This window comes from Macrosteles quadrilineatus, unplaced genomic scaffold, assembly GCF_028750875.1.
Source record: "Macrosteles quadrilineatus isolate MER2022 unplaced genomic scaffold, UCM_ALF_1.0 Scaffold_4__1_contigs__length_99947679, whole genome shotgun sequence".
Classification (NCBI taxonomy): domain Eukaryota; kingdom Metazoa; phylum Arthropoda; class Insecta; order Hemiptera; family Cicadellidae; genus Macrosteles; species Macrosteles quadrilineatus.
This window is the reverse complement of record NW_026542597.1, coordinates 12,970,042-12,991,144: the sequence shown is the minus strand read 5'-3', so window position 1 is coordinate 12,991,144 and position 21,103 is coordinate 12,970,042. Positions and strand designations below refer to the sequence as shown.

General features: G+C 35.7%; 1 protein-coding gene across 1 annotated transcript; it reads left to right on the top strand.

Annotated features, from left to right (window-relative positions):
* Positions 1-1,068: 1,068 nt before the first annotated feature.
* On the top strand, positions 1,069-20,426 carry LOC128992428 (uncharacterized). Its single transcript, XM_054415998.1, has 9 exons — positions 1,069-1,478; positions 3,680-3,899; positions 7,885-8,367; positions 9,500-9,777; positions 11,972-12,112; positions 13,335-13,476; positions 19,180-19,357; positions 19,738-19,898; positions 20,174-20,426. Exons 1-9 carry the CDS (start codon positions 1,293-1,295, stop codon positions 20,404-20,406), a joined length of 2,022 nt encoding a protein of 673 aa, XP_054271973.1. The 5' UTR covers positions 1,069-1,292; the 3' UTR covers positions 20,407-20,426.
* The last annotated feature ends 677 nt before the right edge of the window (positions 20,427-21,103 follow it).

The following is a 21,103-nucleotide window of genomic DNA, read 5'->3' as shown; positions in this document are numbered from 1 at the left end:
CCTCATGCTCAATGTTTCGGAGACTGAAAACAATAGATTGGGTTTTTTCTTGATTTAAAAAGAAATAGTTTTCTTTCAAAAAGAAATGTCCAACCATAGAGTCCACTGATCTAGCCTCCCAGTGCAAAGGCACGTCTGCCTTGATAACCATCTGCCTTGGACAAAAAGACGCCAAGACCAAATTTAAGTGTAAAACCGTAAAAAAAACCCTTATTCCGGCGGTAAATTTAAAATATTTGTGAAGTGTACATACATTAAAAGAATTTTTTTTAATTTTTTTTTATAGTATTTTCTACAAACCGGATAATGGATTAATTCATTAAATATTTACTGTTTCCATGGTTTAATACAAATATTATACTTTTGCAAAATTAAAAATAACATTTGTTTACAATAAAACGTTGTTTAACTACAATTTTCCATTATTACGTTTCATGATTAACAAATTAGGGGTTAAAACTATTAGTTTCAAATCAATTAAAGGATAAGGTACCATCGTAAAATTTCCATAACAATATGACAAAATGATTATAGATATTACGTCTAAAGTTTAAAGAGCTAAATATAAAAAAACACTTTTTTATAGCCATTTTTATTGGAGTGCACACGTTAACGTTTAAAGGTTAAGTTTTATCATAGTAATGAGAGAGTGCAGAATGGGATATTTTTTAAGAAAGGGTTAGGTTGTATATTAATCGGCCTACTATTATAACATTGATTATCTATATAGGCCCATACTCCAAACCACCTTTTGTATATAATACTGTACACGTTACAGTACACTTGCATAATATCATTGAATTTTATAATCAATGGTCAAGAGTGAAAATAATTTTGTTGAGTGCTACAAACCTATTGGATTACTGTAAGGAGAAGAGACAAAAACCAGATCAAAAACTAAACAAAACATAACCTAACCCTAACCTTAACAACATAACCTAAACCTTACAAGTAGGGAAGTTGGAAGTTGATTAAAATTTTACTTGAATCTCAAAACTGTTAAGTTAAGACTTATATTTGTTTGCTTCTTTGTTTATATTTGTTATTCGTTGTTATATTTATTATTTGTTTATACATTTGTTTGCTCTTATTGTGAAATAATCAATTTATCCTGTGTTGAAATTTTCTACTATACAATCATGTTTAAAACCCTTCATTCTTAAATTTCCGTTATGGTGGGTGTTAGGTCAAGAAGTGAACTCAGGGTTCATCCCAAGTGAAGCCAAGTCAGTGATTATAGTAAGGAAATGTGATTTTATAATTAATTATTATAAAATAAAAATACAATAGATATGAGGTACACAAATGAAGTTATGAAGTCATACCGCCTTGGCGATTACAGACACTGTTTACATGTTTTTGGCAATAAGTCATTAGGCCTGAGTTATTTACCAAAAACTACTGAAGATACGGCAATTTTAAATCAAATTACTAAAGAATTTATCTTGGAAAATAATGAAGCTCTTTGTCATTCAATTGTAAGTAGGTAGCAAACTATGTATATTAGGCCTATAAGTTAAGCTAATTTAGTAAGTTAGGCTACTGGTTAGTGATGGGGAACTATCCGATAGAAACAAACGATTCATCCGGTTGTTGCCGCCAACCGATTCATCCGATGGTTATGTTACTTTAATTTTCATCCAGATAAACCATCCATTCAACTTGCGAATCAGCCGAATCAACTATCTCATCTATGTAATCCACCCGGTCCACGTTTTCATTCAATTGTAAAACTATCCGTGTCGCATTTTCATTCGTTATTTTCGTTTAACCTACGAATTAGTTATTTGACAACTGAAACTGTTCTTTATTAAGTGGCAAAATGAATGTTTTTTGGTAGTCTATATGAGTTACCTAATTTTTTACCTTATTTATCCACACATATTCATTGGTTATTTATTCATCCATTCTCTGGTGAATTATCTGCTCATGCTCTGTAATCTATAATGTTTTACCATCTTAATTGGCATGTTATATGCTGATGTAAAATGGAGTTTTCCGTAAATAAATAAATAGCCTAAGAAAAACATTTCACGCATTCTTCAAACTCGTCCCGTAAACCTTATTATTCCCCCACCACAAATCACGCATTTATTTCCCTTGAATTAGGCAGGCCTACCCAAATGTTTAACAGGTTTGAAGCGTCCTGGAACAGAAATGGTCGAAGCCCCTACCCGCTAAAACATCAAACATCACCCTACTTTATTCATGTAGACCTTCTATCTTATGATAGGCCTAATTGCTTGTGTGCTTGCTGTTAGTTCACACTTAAAAGACAATTTAATAGTGGTTGACTAGTACTAATAGGCATCGATGAAAATTGTTAGGCCTAACTTCTATATAAGTTAGTCGGTTTAAATGGCACCTTAAAGTTCCAAAATAGGCTGTCATATGAACCTACCTAGGCCTAAATGTAATTACTATGTAGTTTTTATTCGTTTGGAAGTTAAAGTGGATTTGAGATCATTTTGCATACTTTGTCTAAGGTCGTTGGAAGATCACAAAAATATCTCATTATGACACAGGGATAACGGTAAGGTAGGTAAATGTGTGGATGTCAAAAATCCTGTTTGGTGATTTGCAGGACCAATTAGCCTACATGTGACACTCTTACCAGAATTGCTCATATTACTCATACTAGTACATATCTAATTGTTTCCTACTGTAGAATACAATTGGAACAATAATAGGCCTCTTGTTAACACTATTGTATAGCTAGAGATAATTTATAGACTAAGTTATTTGTCACAAAAATAAAGCTGAATACAGTAGACTCCCTTTTATCCAGACTCCTCGGGACCGAGGCCATTCCGGATAATGGGCTTTCCGGTTAAACCGACGTCTCCAAAAACTCGTTAAAACAGACTGTTTACTGTGATATTCGACCTAAATTTAGGAGAGCATTGTATTTAGACAGGTGATCACTGGTCTCAAATCTTTCCCACGAGAAAAATCGTTCCAGTACTGCCCACTTCCTGCCGATCTAGTCCGGTTAAAGAGATGTAATTTCTGTTGAGTGTAGCGTTGTCCAGGTTAAGAGGTCTCCGGATAAGAGGGCCGAGTCTACTGTACAGAAAATCCAACTTTTCTTTTATATATGTAAGTTAGGTAGGCCTATATTAACAAATTTTGTCACAACGTCAATAATTTTCTCCAAAAAGTTTTATCCTCCCAGAACGACTGATTCTCTGTTCAAGCCACACGCCCCTGAAGCAAAAAATGAAGATAAAGTTGCAGCCTGATAAAGGCTAGTACTATTTATTCATGTTGAAGCCTTCTGGAATTGGTAATCAATTATAACAGGTTACGTACCTTGACGTCCACAATTCCTTAGTCGGTATCCGTTGACTATAGTTTCGACTACTACGTAGTCATTATCAAAAACGGTCAGTGACATGTGCCGGCCGGCCAATTATGTTAAATGTCTACTGTGTTTGTGTTATGTTTGTTTGTGTGTTCGATGTATTTAAGACTTGACGACATTCTAGGAATGTAATATTTCAACGTTCCGTTTTTGATAATGACTACGTAGTAGTCGAAACTATAGTCAACGGATACCGAGTAAGGAATTGTGGACGTCAAGGTACGTAACCTGTTATAATCTAGTACTATTGCCGTATGGTTACTTTATTCAAAACCTAAATGATCCTTTTACTGTAATACTTGTTTGTTTTTCCAGGTTGAGTTTGAAAGAAGTAAACAGACGTGGTTGGAATCTCTATATCGCTTTACACAACTATACTCTAAGTATAAGAGTTTACTTGTGATTCCTATAGAGCTAGAGATGACTGTGATATACAATACACTGTGGTGGTTTTGGATCAAGCCAAACGTGTTTCCAACGTCTTCACATCATTTAGAGAATTTTTGGAAATCCGTTTCTTGCTGCTTGATTAAAGGTATGAGATTTATTGTGGCTTCAACAATTGTAGCTAATATTTTTCTGTATAAGTTTTACTGTTTTATTGGTTTGGCTCTTTAACACGTAGAGTGCGGCCGTTCCCGATCGGGTACGGCGCTTGGCCCCCGTACGGTGCGTCCGTGCCCCATCGGGAACGCTCGGCAATGCCTTTTGTATATCTTCGTTTTTGCTCTAGCGTCGGCCGAAAGCGGACCTATACCACATTAGCGTGTAGTATGTGACTTGCATTTTGTTGTGGTGTAGGTTGGTAGTGAATTTCCCCGTAAAATCCCCGTCTGGCAATCTCAAAAGTCTTATTTTTGTCCCGTCTTTTTCCCTCCATTTGGCAATACAATTCCAATGGGACCGGCTACGTTCCAAGCAGTGCTGCTATCTGTGGGTGTTTAGCGAACTACGTCGACTCTCGTTGTAAAGCAGGACATCCCCGCACATTATTTGCTATTTGTCAGACCAAAATTGGAAAGCCAGTCACACACGGCAATCGGGTTTGCTCGACGCTGAGGGCTGCGCCGCACTGGGGATATGCCCGCCATTTGAACGTGTTAAGCCAACTCTCATGAGAGAAACGCAAGTCCTTGGAATTCTAAAGCCAACATTGTAGGTGTCACCCTCGTTAATTAAAGAAAACCTTTCATACACAGTGCCAAACCTAATGTTTGAGCCATAGTCCAACCTTGCTCAATCAATGCAAAATGTTAATTGTTAGGTGTAAAAAAGCGGAGGGTATTAATTGACTTTTGACTTGGTACTTCTTAGTCTGTAATTAGTATTCTACTAACTTGACAATATCTATTTGTCTAAAGATGACAACCAGTAGGGTGTCGACATATTGATTTTGAACAGGCAATCTTTATCTTATGAAGTATAAAGTGTCGGTGGACAGAACTGAACTTATTTGAATAATAAATTGTCCTGCAGTTACCTATGACAATTATGAAATTAAGTGTTCTGGAAGGCCATTGCTCAATGCTAGCCCAAAATAGAGACACTTCTTTGGCCCTTGAGAGGATGGCTTTTGAGATCTTATTGTAATGCTGCAGTGTTTCAATCAATCTCTCCTACCCATTTTTGTAAAACCTTATTGCTGTAATGCAGTTCACTCGAACTCCTTTTGCTTTTTTTATCGTGTTGCAACCTTTCATTTAAACTTCTTTTGCCCATTTTTTAGACCTTATCACAGCACCGTAGCCTCACTCAAAAATATCTCTTCTTTTTATCATCCTACTGAATGACCCTCAGACCAATATAAAAATAAGTTGGTTATAAGAATTTTTGTCTCCTAACTATACATGTTTGATAATTAATTAAACTATCGTATGGGATATCAATTTTGGCGTTTAGTTATCATCCTGTTACTCAGTATATTTTTCAACAAGTATCCCGATGTCAACAATCATACTAATTAGAAATGTAAAAAAAGTTATTTCTCTTGGCCAAAAGTATCTTTTCAATTATTGATAATTTTTCAGCCTCGGTCGTTCAACTTGAGGTCATTTTGAAATGAATTATTAAACCTTAATGATTGAATAGGTACCATTTAATTACAACTAGTTAACCGCCCGTGCTCCGCCACGGGAATATTGTCAGCAATAAAAGACATAATAGCCTATTCATCAAATATCGTTTATCTTTGTGTTTTATTTAGCAACTGCTTGATTTTTTACATGGCATAGACCTGATAGTTGGCCTGTATAAACTATTTATGTTAATCTAACCAATATATTAGTTTAACCAAATGAATGTTTTATATTAATTCCAGTTTCGTTTAAAAAATAAATAGAGTACGAACTGCGCAATGCTGATAACCTAATAAGCTACTTATGCTATGGAGATAATTTGTTCATGTATATTCCCACATTCGTTGTTTTTTTGTTCGTTACATTCGTTGTGTGGAATAAAAATAATCTCTTAAATCACGCATCAGCAGTCGGTCGCATTTCCCGAATCTTAGACCCATTCTGTGAGTTAGCTGTGTTTACGTCGTATACATAAAGTTGGTTCATAGCATACTTTGGTTCAATTTTAAAGGGTATTAACCACAAACAATGTAATACTGTATTAACGGCCAAATCCGTGGTGGTAAAAGGAGTCCCAGATCTCAAAATCATATAGACTTCCAGAATGATATTGATTCATCTAAGTGAGACTTATAAACTTACCATTGCAAATGCAGAGTTGTAGGCATATGATCTTTTATTAATCAAATAGTTCATTAATCACTTTTATTAATCAGTTTCTCAAGCCACTTCCCTGTGTACTTGAAAAAATAGTTATAGGGTATAGTTCACTGATAAATTGTAGTTCCGCATATCCATAGTACTCGCCATCTCAAGAAGAACATCAAACACTGACCTTGAGTAAGATTCATCCCTATAGTAAAATATGTTTGTATTTTTCCCACTCATTAGCAATTTTCTTTTGGCTACAACTTGCATCAAGCGGAAGTTTCCGTCGTATGGGTATTCTTTCACATTCCATGCTCAAATTTAAACTCAATTACCACTTTCCTTCAGAAAACTAACACTTTATTCGAAAATACAAAATTTGCACCAAACCATAGGCTACAAATAATGTTCAAATACATTTATAAATAATACATTGTGGTATAAAAAGTTGACAAATACACTTTTCTTTGTTCCAAATCGTATTTTTTTTACAGGAATTCCTAGATTATAATTATTACATACTGAATATGAGGTTATACAAATAATAACAAATGTCTGGCAAACATTAAACAGCTGACGAATAATTTATAAACTGTGTATTATACTCTTCAATAAGAATTGTATTGACTCAACCTTTGAAGGGCTGTAGTTCTTAACCCTTAGAAAAAACGTGAATTCTAATGAAGTTCGGCAAATCTATGCATTATCCCCTTTAACTTGATACATAGAACTTGTGGATCGGTCCAGTAATTACTGAGAAAACAGTGTTACAACTGTGTATTAAATACCGGGTGTCCAAAACCACCCGTACACCCCTTTCAAAACGATGGAAACCTTTTCTTAAAAACAAAAAATAATACAGAACTAGCTAAATTGGGTACGGTCTACCAAATGGTGATAATTTCAAATCCAAAATCACACCGGAAGTGGCTTTTTCAGACCGGAAGTTGACTTTTTTTAAAGTAAACTACCAATTTTGATTACAGAATCGGATTCTACGTTGAAAAATACTTAACTTTTGTCTAAAACATTTTTTGAAAAAACTTGTTTTCTACATCTAATCCGCCATTAAAGTCAATAATTTTTGGTCATTCATCTGTCAAAATTACTTGAAACAATAATAGAGAAAAAACAAATAACAAAGATTACATAAAGACATATGATGAATAGAATCAGCTGTTTATTTTAAACACCTTAGCAATTAAGTAACAGCTGGTCTACACATTGGTAAGTTTAATTTTTTTTATAAATTATTTTTACATTTGACCTCTTAAATGTAAAAACAAATAATTTATTTTTAAAATTAAATATAACTAAGCAATGTGTCGACCAGCTGTTATTTGCTAAGGTGTTCACAATGAACAGCCTGACTGATTCTATTTATCACATGTCTTTATGTAATCTTTGTTATTTGTTTTTCTCTATTATTGTTTCGAGTAACTTTGACAGATGAATGACCAAAAATTATTGACTTTAATTTGGCATTAGAGGTAGAAAACAAGTTTTTTTCAAAAAATGTTTTAGACAAAAGTTAAGTATTTTTCAACGTAGAATCCAATTCTGTAATCAAAATTGGTAGTTTACATTTAAAAAAGTCAACTTCCGGTCTGAAAAAGCCACTTCCGGTGTGATTTTGGATTTGAAATTATCACCATTTGGTAGACCGTGCCCAATATAGCTAGTTCTCTATTATTTTTTGTTTGTAAGAAATGGTTTCCATCGTTTTGAAAGGGGTGTACGGGTGGTTTTGGACACCCGGTATATAGATAAATAAAAAACTATTCTTTGTTTTTACAGTGCTTAAATCAAGAGGAGAAGTGATTTTAGGCGAAGATGCTTCCGACGACGTGTCAAGTGTCGTAAGTTTACTCAAACGAGCTTCCGACCAACTCTTGTGTCTCAGCCCGGTGGCTTGTGTCAGATTGTTGGATGTAATAACAATCATAACCCAAGTGTTACTCAAGGAGGCGTTATTTGGTACTGCCGCAGAATGTTTGACTATGATGTCTAGAATTGTCCATAAAATTGACGTGTTGCGTCTTCATGTTGAAAAAGGCATAGGTCTAACCACTGACAAAGAAGAGTTTTATTTTAAATTTGGTTTCAAATGTTTAAATTCTACAGCTTCGCTTAAGGACTGTACTGATTCCATCAATGCCTTTATTATCACTAGTAGTATGAACTGTGAGTTGAATAAAGAATATGAGCAATCAATCAAATGTTTGGAAGCAGTGTCTAGGGAAGATAGTTCAGATAATTTCTTGATGAATTATTTAAAAGGTGAGTCTGTTGGTAGATAAATTTTGTTGGTTTGCCCATAAGTCAGTTAAGACTTCGTTACATTTCAAACGTAGCTCGTTTTAACTTCGTTCCTAAACCAAAAATCTGGACTAAAGACTTGAGTTATTTATATAAGGGTGCAGTATGGATAATAGGTTTCAAACTTTACCGGTATATGTTGAAATAAATAACTAGAAAAACTATTTCTCTCTAATACCATAGTCAAATAGAATACATATAGACTGCCAAAGGAAGGTTCCACGATGTGCTGCTCGGTGTTCAATTCGCTGCCGTTGTCGGCTCCTCGCCGTATGCTACCAGCAGACGCTGCAGTGGTGTGTGCCGAAACTACACGGCAATCCTAGCGGTGGAGGCCAGAACTTATACTAACCGCAACACAGCTGACGGTCTCTATTTATTCTATTTGTCTATGCTAATACCAAAATGACAAATAAGTCATAAGTTACCCCCATTTGGGGAGAAGCACAGGTGCTTTTCCAGTCAGATGTGCCCAAAATGCTGCCATGATTGCTCAAATTGTGCCTTTCATTTACAACAATGATCCTTTACAAGTTACATGCACAAACAATTTCATAAGACGAGTCAAAATACAACTCGAGTCTTTGTGACGTGTTTATCATGGAGCTTGTAGGAACAAAACAATATAAACTACACGTGAATGTAAATTATATATTGAAACTTACTGTTGATGGAAATAAACAACTGTAAACTTAGATAATTTTAAAGTTAAAATTTGTTCTACCTTTAGCTGTTGATAGTAGTGTTCATCACATTTTCATGTAAGAATTGTAGTATTAGTCAGTTTAAAAATAAACATGGGCTTAGTTGACTTGAACCATCAATGGAGTCTGCATATGTAAATGACTGATTTTGGTAAAATTCGCCAAATTTCCAACCATGATGCCAAATTACAAGGCTGAGTTATTATTAAGATAACATAATGTATTATTTTGACAGCAGTACACTACATAAGGGGCTCATTTAACTGTGTTCTTTTTTTAATAAAGAATTAGTCTCAGCTAGTCTATATAATTTGGGTTGCTTACCTCAATACCCATACTGTAAGGTCATATGTACATTGGGACTGACCAATTCTCATCACTATTTTCAGCGCACTGTAACTTGATGTCTCAACAGCTAATAGAGGCAAAGCTGTGCCTAGCCTACGTCATGTCAGGGCCAGTGCCCCCGCTGCAGCTGGCGCACTACAGGTTGTTGCTAGCACGACTGCTCGGTGCACAGGGCGAGCACCAGACAGCTCTGGCACAGTGCGACGCCGTGCTAGCCTCACACCCAGACCACTTTAGGCTGGCTAGCCTCGCTGCACATCTTGCGTCACAACTGGTAAACAGCTCCGTGAGGCTCAGCTATCTCAGGAAGCTTGTACAGGCAAGATATTTTAATTTCATGTAGAGTTTAATCTCAATGTATTGTGTACCAGTGGTATCATTTAAGGTTATTTTATACATTTTACAAACCCTAGTCCTATTAATATTACTTTACGTACTACTAGCTGTACCCGCGGGCTTTGCCCCGTTTAACTTCATGGCTCAATCACGTCCTGATTGAAGTTCGTATGCTACGCTAACTCGCCTCCAGGTTGAAGTTCGTTCGCTACGCTCACTCACCTTTTGGTTGCAAGCTGTTGTCATAAATGTAAAAAAATAATAGTGCTGCACCCTGTTGGTAAACTTATTAACTCTTTAATGCTATTGAACATCACAGAATCAACTTGTTTAGTTGAACCAACTGTTAAGATTCTTTAATTCCATTTAAATATGAGTACTTTAAGGTTAACATGGGAAACTCCAGAGCCACTGGGGCAGCACCCAAAAGCACGATCATAATAAAAACTACTTAGTTTTCCTATTTAATGCCCAAAGAATCGGTGTACTGAATTTCAGCCTCCTAGGTAAATGGGAAGTGGGAGAATTAGTGATGAGTCAGTGAGGGCTTTGCCTTTTATAAGTATAGATACTATATTCTTTTCTGGTTGTTCCTGCGTTTCGGTTTAACTAGGCATCTTCGACTTCTTCTGTTATCTATAGACTCTTCCAACTTCTACCATACCACTTCTATCTTCTCCATATCCCTTATCATCACATTTATACTTTTTTTCTAGGTTAGCTATCTCAGACTGCATGTCCAGATACCGGTAAAATATTTTAATTTTGTTGTAGGCCTACATTGAATTTTTTTACTGCGTTCACTCTTGGTATTATTTATGGTATTTGAGTTTTCTTGAATTTTGTTGTCAATATCCTTGGTTTGTCACCTATCTCTATTACCTCTTACATTCTGGTTTTTTCTATCCATCTATAGTCCAACTTTCTCAGTGGTGGAGTTAAAAATTTTCCAGTGCAAGAATACCTTTGTCTCAGAAAAAAATTGGGTCACCTATTAGTATAAAGTATTTTTTGATAAAAGCAGAGTAGGAATACCACTTTCACACGTTTCTGCCCCAATACATTATCACTGCTGTTCCTCTAAAATCTGTCATCTCACTTCTCTCTTCTTTACCATTTCTTTTGTCCACCTTTCTTCTAGGCCTTCATCTCCGTCTCCTTTCCTTCTATAAACATCCCCCATTTTACTAGGGATTCCCTCTTATTGCATTCTTCTCACGATGTCCTTCATTCTTGATTTTAACTCTCCATCTGAAGTTGTGTTTAACTACTCATATTCTGATCCTTTGAAGAGTGTCCTTTTCACAGACAATGGCTAAGCTTATATTAAAATAATATAATAGGAAGGTATAATGTGTTGTAAGCCCCACTTCTAAATAAAAAACCAATAAACAAAAAATCATAAAATTTGCGATGTTTGTCATAATTAGAAATACTGGTGACCAATTTCCTAGGTAATGCTAATCTGATTACCTATACTGAAGCAAACTGTACAGAATTTTAGGGAAATTGTTAAATTTACGTAACATAACCAACTAATTACAAAAATTATATTTTATAAAGGTAATATTTATTTAATGCTTAAATTTTTTAAATCATCCACTGCCTCAGAAACTGCTTGAAATTCACCTGTTACTTTACAATTTACTACCGAATTGCTTAAAATCTTGAGTTAAAAACTAAGTACATGGGTTTGGATGAACACTATTTTAGAAGTCGCTCAGGGTGTACATGTCAAAAACATAATACAGTAATACCCCTAATATCCGGCCTCGGAATTTCCGGTCCTCGGCTTACCCAGTCACTTCCCAGAACAGAATCGATAGTAAAAATATTTCCCAGGGCTGTACATGTAGTCTCCAGGACGTTCTCATAGTTTATCTGTTTCCTGTACATTTTTAATTTTTTTTTACATTTTTTCCTGTACATTTTTGAATAAATTTTTAGCGGGTTCACTACTCAGTTGAGCTAGAAGATTCTAAAAAGAGACTTAAAAACTACTTTTAACCATACAAAAGTTGTTATTAGTATTAGATCAAAATTATTGTTTCAATATAGTTTGGTCATTCGGCCAAAATGTTATCCGGTCAGGGGCTCGGTCTCATGTAGGCCGGATATGAGGGGTTGTACTGTAATTTACAAAAACATTTATTATATATTTGATTTAATTTTTACAGAGTTTGAAAACTGAGTTATCTCAAGATAAGGGACATTTTGAAAGTTTTGAAGAATGTTGCATTTTAACTCTTTCGAGACAATTCTCAATTAGTTTGCCAGAAGCGGTCTACACGCTGGCGAGGCAGCTCTACCTCACTGGGGTATGTAAGTATTATTGTATCAAAATAATTTTGTATTATTTTTAATTTTTGTAATTTTTACTCTGTATTATGATCAATACAGTAACACCAGTACTGAAACAGTAAAGATAAAGCAATATGGACGTATACTGGTCTAAGACCACGCATAGTGATGAAGTCGTAAAGGTTAGCAGAGTGGTATGCAAGTATGAGGAGTTGACAAACTATTTATGAACGGATTGACGAGTATTTTTTTTATTTATGGGGGTATGACGAATGTGAAAATAAAGGTACAGTCAAGTTCAGGTAATTAAAGCATTACGTGTATCTTCAAAGTGAATCAGAGTGGCTTAAGGGTTTGTCTTGATGCATCTATTAAGGTGTACAGTCATGCCAATCAGAAATAGTTCATAATTGTAGAGTAGACTTAATAGAAGACCACAGAAGGTCCAATTACTGAAGTTCGGGTAGTTGAGAATCTACATGTTAATGTTTTTAAGGGGAGCAGAAGGTTAACTGATATTAATTATAGAGTTTTTGAATTATCTCGACTATATTTAAGGAAGATTTTGTGTTTTGGGTTGCTATGCCAGTGAAACTGTTTTACGTTTTGAAAGGGAACGTGACAAATTCTAGTTTTGTTACCATTTAATGTCAACGTCTTGTTTGAAAGCATCATTATTAATTTATACCCCAACGACAATGGCATCTGGGTCCAGAAATAGTCTTCAAAGAATAATGTTTGGATTTGAAGTTGAGCACTATAACCACACGGACACCCAGACTTTTAGTTCGTAGTTTCGCATTTAGGGTATGAATATAGACACCTATTTAATCAGAGTTGTATTTTTCTGTCTGAGCTGAGTAGGTTACTCATTGAGTTATTTAAGGATTTTATAATGGGTAGGTTTAACATCTTGCTTACCTTCCTGATGAAAGTTGAAAATGCACAATAAACACATCGAATCTTCAGAGGTACTAGCTTCTTCTTCGGTAGTAGAGTCTTTCTATGTTCTTGTTAGTCCTAGTACATAGTCTCAAGATCATAGAAAGACTGTTTTACTGAAGAAGGAGCTATTAGTTCAGAAAATGTTGTGTTTATTTGTGCATTATCATCTGCATAGTCAGTAAGGTAAGCCTGGTGTAACTATCCTTTACAAAATCCACAAAAACTTTAGCCTTAAGTCATTCCTACTAAAATTGTTATATTATTAAGTTGTTTATCATCTGTTTGACTTTACAGTATCATGTAAAGTCACTGGACAGCTACAAAGAGTTGCTGGAACTAGTTTCTCAGTCTGCAGAAGTTTCCCCCCAGCTGCCTCACAGATCTCAGATTACTCAGGAATGTATTCTTGCACACATCAAGTCCAACAACATCTCTGGTAACATAAGTTTAACTTTTTAACATAGTTCAATTTAAATTTTTTTCCTAATAATAGTATTAAATAAGGTTTTAACCTTTGAAGCTCCCGAAGGGGATGTATGTATCACAAATGTAACCCAACCAAACTTTTACTTTACAAATATCTAAGAATGAATTAATTTTTCAATCCATCAAATTTTTTTAGTTTGCTAACACCTCATTTCTTTTCCACTTTGTCAATTTCTTTTTTTCTTTGGTTAGATTTGCCTTATTTTTGTTAGCACTAAAAATGGTCTGAACCACATTCAACACCTAAAATGTGATCAATTTGATTTCTAGTCCCTCCGTCTGGTGATACCCATGTTTCTTATGGTAGTTTTTCCTTGGGAATGAGGTGCTTGCAACTGTATAATTTGTGGCTCATGCCAGGCTAAGGAGCCTAGTTCCATTTTTGTTACTGTTACTATGTAAATTCTCTTTTCCACAATAGTCTTTCCATATATCTTTTTTGCCAACTTTTGCATTTAGCATCTACTAGTATAATTACTTTTATATTTGGAGATTTGGAGAAATAGCCTCTGGATCGTTATTAATCATTATTTTAATCTAAGGCTTACCTTACTATCCAATTGATTTATTGTGGAGACCTAGGTTTCTACGCCGGAGCGTTATCGTCAGTCCTAGGCTAAGCTAAACTTTTTGTGTTTCATCTCTTACTTGAGATATTGTCGGTTGAATAGAATTTTTACAAATATAAACACTGATTATACATAAATATTTACAAAGACACATTGGAGAAGTTAGATGCATGGCTATGATCTTGTCAATCCTAACCTCCAATACTTTTATATTTTAGTTAGGCGCTTTACTCACTAATAACTGTTCTAATTGACCATAAAATCATCTCTCCCGTCATCATTCTTATCCGAGTTGTAACACAATTGGAACACAACTCCATTGGAACACAAATGTTTACAACAGATACGTTTTTAAATTTTCCTTTTAATCTTACATAACACAGTCTTTCATTCACAGCCTTAAATTTGACTAGAGTATCTAGAATCTTTTCATTCATGGCAAATCCCACTCCTGTTTGATGTATGCCATCATCTCTACCACTAATAGTGGAACGTGAAATTTCAAGTGGTAATACTTCCTTTAAATGGCCACCTAATTTCCTGCAGGGCTACGACATTCATTTTGCACTTTTCCAGTTCCTGATAATGTCCATAGCACCTGACACCTGCAGATAGCGGTGACAACGTTCCAGCTTCCAAATCTCGAGTCATATCCAGCTTTGGTCGAGGTTGTCCAATGTGATTCATCCTATACGAGGCATTCCGTAACCAGGGTTGTTTTACAAGGGAGGGTGGTTAGCCCATCGCCTCAACCCCCAATATAAATGGAGGACCTACTTCTGGTCAGTGGGTCCATCGAACCTAGCCGGGAGGACTGACAAGCAGATCCACCGACCTTTCCCCTATCCGCCACCCAGGGGACGCTCCGTATACGCTGAAGTAGGAAAGCGCACGGATACTTTATTACTACATACATAAAATACTAACACTAGGTACAAAATATGCTTAATACTATATACATGACTTCATAGCCAAATATACATCCTGGACTGTAACCTTAACTAACGAGTTGGTTCTAATTCATATACTGTTTCATCTTCTTCAGGTCTTGTCCTTTTAGCGAATTTCCCTATAGGGAAGTAGCTATTACCGTAGGTGGCACGGTAAGACCTAGACCCGGGACCGATTTACTTTTTCATTTTGATGTCCCCAGAGGCCAAAAACACTATTCGTTCAAATTTTTATATATGTATATATATATAGACATATATATATATATATATATATATATATATATACGTCCGTGAATGCGATAACTTGAGTAATTTTTGTCCGATTTTGATGAAATTTGGTTTAAAGGTGTAAAGCGGGATAAACTTGAATGAGTTCGCGAACCAGCACGATCGGACCATGGAAACGGGGCTTTACGGGGGGTTTTATGGGGTAAAAATTGGTTTTTCTCACTTTTGACCCTCAAAATACAAAATTTCCCGATTTCTCTTTAGACCTTTTTAAAGAGCTTAAAAAACCAAATAATTTAGTATATAAAAGTATTTTTGTTCGATTATTAGTAACGGAGAAAATTTAAAAAATTTAAAATTTAAAATTCCCATGTTATTCTTATGGAGAATATTGTCAAATGTTGTAGTTTGCTTGTTTATGGATATATTTTGATCAAACTTGGCAAATTTATTTATTTTGTACTAAGCTATCAATATTTTCCTCAAAAACACACTTTATTAGTTTCCTTGTAGCAGCAAACCTAGGTACTCGTTAAACCTAATGTTATTAAAATATATTTAACTGAAAATCAATTCAGACAAATGGAAATTCGCTTAGTCGGCAGGTTTGCTGCGGCGGGGGTATTATCCTGTTTGCTTGTCTTCAATCGGCTCACAGTGTTGTTGCAGAACTCTTCAGTTTCCTCCTCTTAAAGTTTGCCAGATATTCCATCTTCTCATCCATAGTTGCATCATCTCCTAAATGTCATCATTGACGCTTTACTCTTTACTCTAAACAATCATTTCAACTATGTAGATCCTTTTTGTTTCACTGGAGCAATACAACGTAAGGTCTCTGTGTAGCTCTATTAATCTCTCATTTTCCCAGGAGTTGCTACTTGGTTGCTTACTATATTGACCCTTTGCTAGATCTTATGTAGCAATAGTGACAAGAAGGGAAGAATACTGCCAAGCTTTCAGTGATATTTTATCTTCCAGAGCTGCTCTATGTTGTCCCCTCTGGAATGGAGCAAATTCACTTAACTTTCCTGAATCTGTATTCTTCCTCAAAATAATTTTAGCAGGAGGAAAAATTTAATCTTGCATCAATTTAATGTGTCAGTGAATGAATGAAATAAATCGTTTCTATGGAGACATAAAATTATTTACTAACATGCTGTTGTTCAAGAACCTTAGACCTTTTACAATGAATGGCTAGATCTAGCCATTCCATTTCTATTGTATAAATTTTAAGCGAAATTTAGAATGAAAAAAAAAAAATTATCTAGGCTACATATAAAAACCAAAAGTACCCACGAACTTTTGAGATAAAAGTCACACCCCCATAAACCATATACTTAAAATGTTCGTTATGACGAGAAACGTTGCGCAAAACTATCCATTAATTCATAAATTGCCCTTTAAAGTAATTCCTTTCTAAAGAGAACTTTCCATATACCTAATGTTAAAAATACCTCAGCTGTACTTATTATTTGTTTGTATTACTGTATTCTGTTTTGTTTATTTCAGCTTAACTTAACCTTTTATTAATACTTATAAAGTCAAATCGGGTGAAGCCCGTGGGTAACAGAACAGCTAGTTTATTTAAATTAGATTGAGCCTCCAACATGGGCCACACTAGGCTGGCATCAGCCGTCAAATTGAAAGAAGCTGCTAATCAGCTTAATTTAACAACAAAATTTGCAGGTGGCACCGGTAGCCACGCAAGTATTTGTCGGCGGCTGGCGAAGTCAGACATGTACAGCTTTTGGGAGGCAAACATCAGTCAGCTGGTCACATGATCACTCGCTAAAGACAGCCAAAAGCAAAGTCTTACCACCTCTAGAAGCGTGTCAGCGGTGACCAAAGTAACACGGTGGTTTGTTGTGTCCTTGATTTGTTTTTAATGGTTCTATATGATTATGTTAGTAATTTGTAGTGTAGAAAAACTGAGCTAAAGTGGTCGGGGAACAGGCAATTATTTATTTTTAATTTTGATCCGTGCTTGTGGGACATTTCTTCAAAGTAGTATTTAGGAACTTCAAAGAAGCAGCTTACAGTGAGTTTTTGCAAAACCTCAGGAATGCTGGAATGCCTGCTACAGATTTTTTTCACACACAATCAATAATCGCTTTAGTATTCGTTTACGAGGTCCCACGGACAGCTAGCGACTTGAACTGATTAGGCGAGCGCCCGAGTATTGTGACTGCAAGCAGCCTAGTGTGACCCGTGCTTTTAACCTGGTAGTAGTGGGGTCTTTTAATTCATGGCTGATGCCAGCCTAGTGTACTCCTGGTGCTTTATGCGCTGGGACTGTGTAATACAGGACTTGTGATTTAAAAAATTGAAAGAGCCTATTTTTTAGAGGGATGAACTGAGCAAATAACCATTATAGTTTTTGTAAAAATGTAATGTGTAATGTGTTTTTTTTTTAGGGTCAGGAAGGAAATATTTTGATATATTTCATCACAAGGGCATAAAGTGACTCTTTTTGACCTGAGAAGAAAATAAACGAGGGCTTAAAAAGACACTTATGTGATGAACAACACTTTTACTCACAAAATATTTTAATGTAAAAATAACTCCTCAAAACAACTTCCAACTTGATTTAAATTTGTTTAATGCAAACTTATAGCTGTTGAGTAAGTGGTTCAATCATTTATTACGATTGATTATCATTATTACGATTATGTTAGTCTCCAAATTATACTATTAATATGTCAATATGAATCATTAGATACTTAATTTTGATAGGCCTATATGGGATCGCTTAAACTTAAAATTGGTAAAAAACTTTCATGGGGGCCCGCAGGATTTGGAACAGGGGGGTACATTATATTGGTCTAATGAACATCTGGGGGTCCGCGGCCTTCCCCAGAAAATGTCTGAAAATATAATGTTTTAAAACATATTTTTATGCTATTTGGTAACACATAGAACCAACCAAAACAAAATAGTATATTGTGCATTAAGGAGGGTAAAAGTCATCGTTGTTATGCCAACATTAAAAACTAATAAGCCATTTGAAGTTATTATGTATAATTTATATGGTTAAATCCACAAGCCAAACAATTATAAGGGAAAATAAATTTACAGTTGAATAAAGCTTAGATGACAGGGAAGAAAGTTGATATTTAGTTTTCTGAATAGTTTTGTTAAAGTATAAAAGTAAATCTGTGTGTGTCAACTACTTATTTGAGTTCAACATGAAATGACCATTATTAACGTTCTTTTATAATTTTTGTAAAACCCAAGTGGATTAAAAAACATTTTTGGGTACGGTATTAAATTTATTCCTTATTTTTATAGCCGGGGGATGCAAGTGCACCCCCCTGTGGGCGCCCATGCTGAGTTAATTTTACCCTAGGGAGTAAAAGATCTACTTTAGATCCGTAATGCTTGTATTAAAAGCAGTACGATGATAAATGTTTTTACTTACACACACACACAGGTGGCCAGTTTGTAGTGTGGGATTCGCTCATATGGCTTTAAGACCCATAGACTACCCATTAAAAACCTTTGTACTCTTCGGACACTAGATTGGGAACAATTGTTGCTCTTATTCAGAACAAGGACGAGTATGCCTGTGCCCAAAGGACTCACTCCATGTTTAGCCGTTCATTTCTTACACAACCTAGACTGCAATCCAATCTAGGTCTTTAGTTTCTACTTGGAGGTTCGGAAGTGCAACCAAATTTCTTCTCCCCCTGCATCATGATTTTACAAATCAATTGAACCGACAGCACCCTAAGTTGTTGAGTGGCCTCCAGGCATATCACAATGTGGACAGTGGAAGAACACATGTTCCACAAAGTAGTGAACACCCAAGCAGTAAAGTTGGTTGAGTTCAACTTGGCCATCAGGGACTGAGTCATCATCCTATTCTAACCTGGGAAACGTATTAATCAGCCCATATGATTGTAGGAGGTGAACAGCTGTGTCGTCAGCTGATCAAAGATCATCTGCCACACTCTGGTGGTAAATGTAGTGTGTGGGAGGATTACCTATACACACAGGAAGATGATGTTGTCACTCTAGTGCTGCTTGCTGACCTTCTTGTAGCTGCCGGCAACAAGAGGAAAGCACTTGAAGAACTAAATAGGTAAATGGTATTTGATTTAAGAGTCTAGACCTAACTCAAAGAGTCTAACTTAAGAGACTAGCCAAGGATCTAGATTTTTAGAATTTTCATGAAGATAGTAAGCTTGCTGCTCTCACTAAATCCTTAATTTGAACTGAAAAATTCTTCCAAGCATTTTTTTGCAGCAGTTTTTGCATCAAAATACTGGCACTACTGTACTTTTAAAATGTTTTGTTTCTGGACCATATCTATACAAATAAAAATGAAAATACCTGAGCTATTTTCTTCAGGTGGTTTTTTTTTATTCCTTGACTAATGGTTTGACTCAAACACCGATTTGTTAAAAATCCTTTTCATTCCTAGGGTTACAAAGAGTTACACACATAGTTTCTACATTCCAGATGTCAGAATGCATTGTCTGAGTGGAGAGAACAGGCTAAGTGTGAGACTGACATGCAGCTGTGTGATTGGCTGCTGTGTCGTGTCATGTTACGCAAAGCCAAGATTAGCAACTCTTCAGATGCAGTTCACTACTTCCGTAGATCTCTTGCGTACAAACCAGGTAAGGTACTAGCAGCAGTATATTTTACAATTGAAGACAACACTTGTATGTGAGCTATTCATATTGAGCTTCATACAGTAGATAATCTAAAACTTCTGTAGGAATCTGATAATTCCTTGTTTATTTTCTGTTTACACATCAACTATAGAAGAGTTACACAATAGTTTCTGTGCTTGACGATTTGATTTGATATGGCAACAAATAGCAACTGAGGAATCAGTTTTGGATCTCCACTTTGTGACTGTGGGGAGATTACAGGAGTTTGCCCTGTTTAGGAGACAAAGAGGCGATGTTCCACTACAAGCAGTGGTCACTGTGGCACCCTGACCATGAGTCGTTCGACCCTGGTGACTCGTCCGCAGCTGTCACCTTCCCCGTGGACGAGCTGCACAACCTTGCCGTCCGTTACGTGCTCGGCTGCGCTGTCAGTGAGGAGGAGTGGAACCACCTGTTCAACCAGGAGGCCAGTCAGAACCTCATCGAGTCACTGTTTGACGATGACGAGTAATTATATTTGTACGTTTTGTAGATTTGTTTTTTACTTTCCTAACTCCCTAGAGTTTAATTGGTCTTGTGTAAACTGTTTGGAACTGAAATCAGCTAAAACGAAACCAATGAATACAGCTGTGATTGGTTTGAATGAATAGATGTTAACGCAAATGGTGTTTTTATGTTGACTGATACAGTTTATACGAGTGTCGTTTTTTAAGTAAGGGTCGTATTTGCAAATAGCTCCACAGTTTCTCACTGCTTACTGACATCTTTTGTGATAGAATGACACCATTTACAGCTCATGTTTACATTCCAAACGTTCAATCAGCTGATGATGTGTACATTTTGCTGTGTTTAAAAAATTGTTCTAATAGTTAAATCTCCCGCCGCGTGTGAGAAAAGGTCTGTAATACGTTTTTTTGATTGCAAGAAAGAAATATGGTGCCGACAGATGATTGAAAGTTATGGGGCAAGCGCAATGAGTGAGAGTAAAGTGCTGAAATTAAACTGGAGTCTAAACCTTCGCTAAATCATCACGATGTTTTCCCCTGGCGCTGCGGAGTGGGAGAAATGATTCTCCCTCCACCTCCCCTTTAGACGGCGTCCAAACAAGCCCGCGTTGTTTTACATGCATATCATATACCTATGCTGCAGTTTTTCAATAAGTTAAAAAATGAATATTTATAAAATTAAACTGTCATAAACTAACCTAA

What these genes read in the sequence shown, in the direction of transcription:
- LOC128992428 (XM_054415998.1), top strand. Translation starts at nt 1,293, where the DNA reads ATGAGGTACACAAATGAAGTTATGAAGTCATACCGCCTTGGCGATTAC. An exon ending in AAGCTCTTTGTCATTCAATT is followed by an intron (nt 1,479 to 3,679) that starts GTAAGTAGGTAG and finishes TTGTTTTTCCAG; the next exon opens with GTTGAGTTTGAAAGAAGTAA. An exon ending in CAAGTCCAACAACATCTCTG is followed by an intron (nt 13,477 to 19,179) that starts GTAACATAAGTT and finishes ATATGATTGTAG; the next exon opens with GAGGTGAACAGCTGTGTCGT.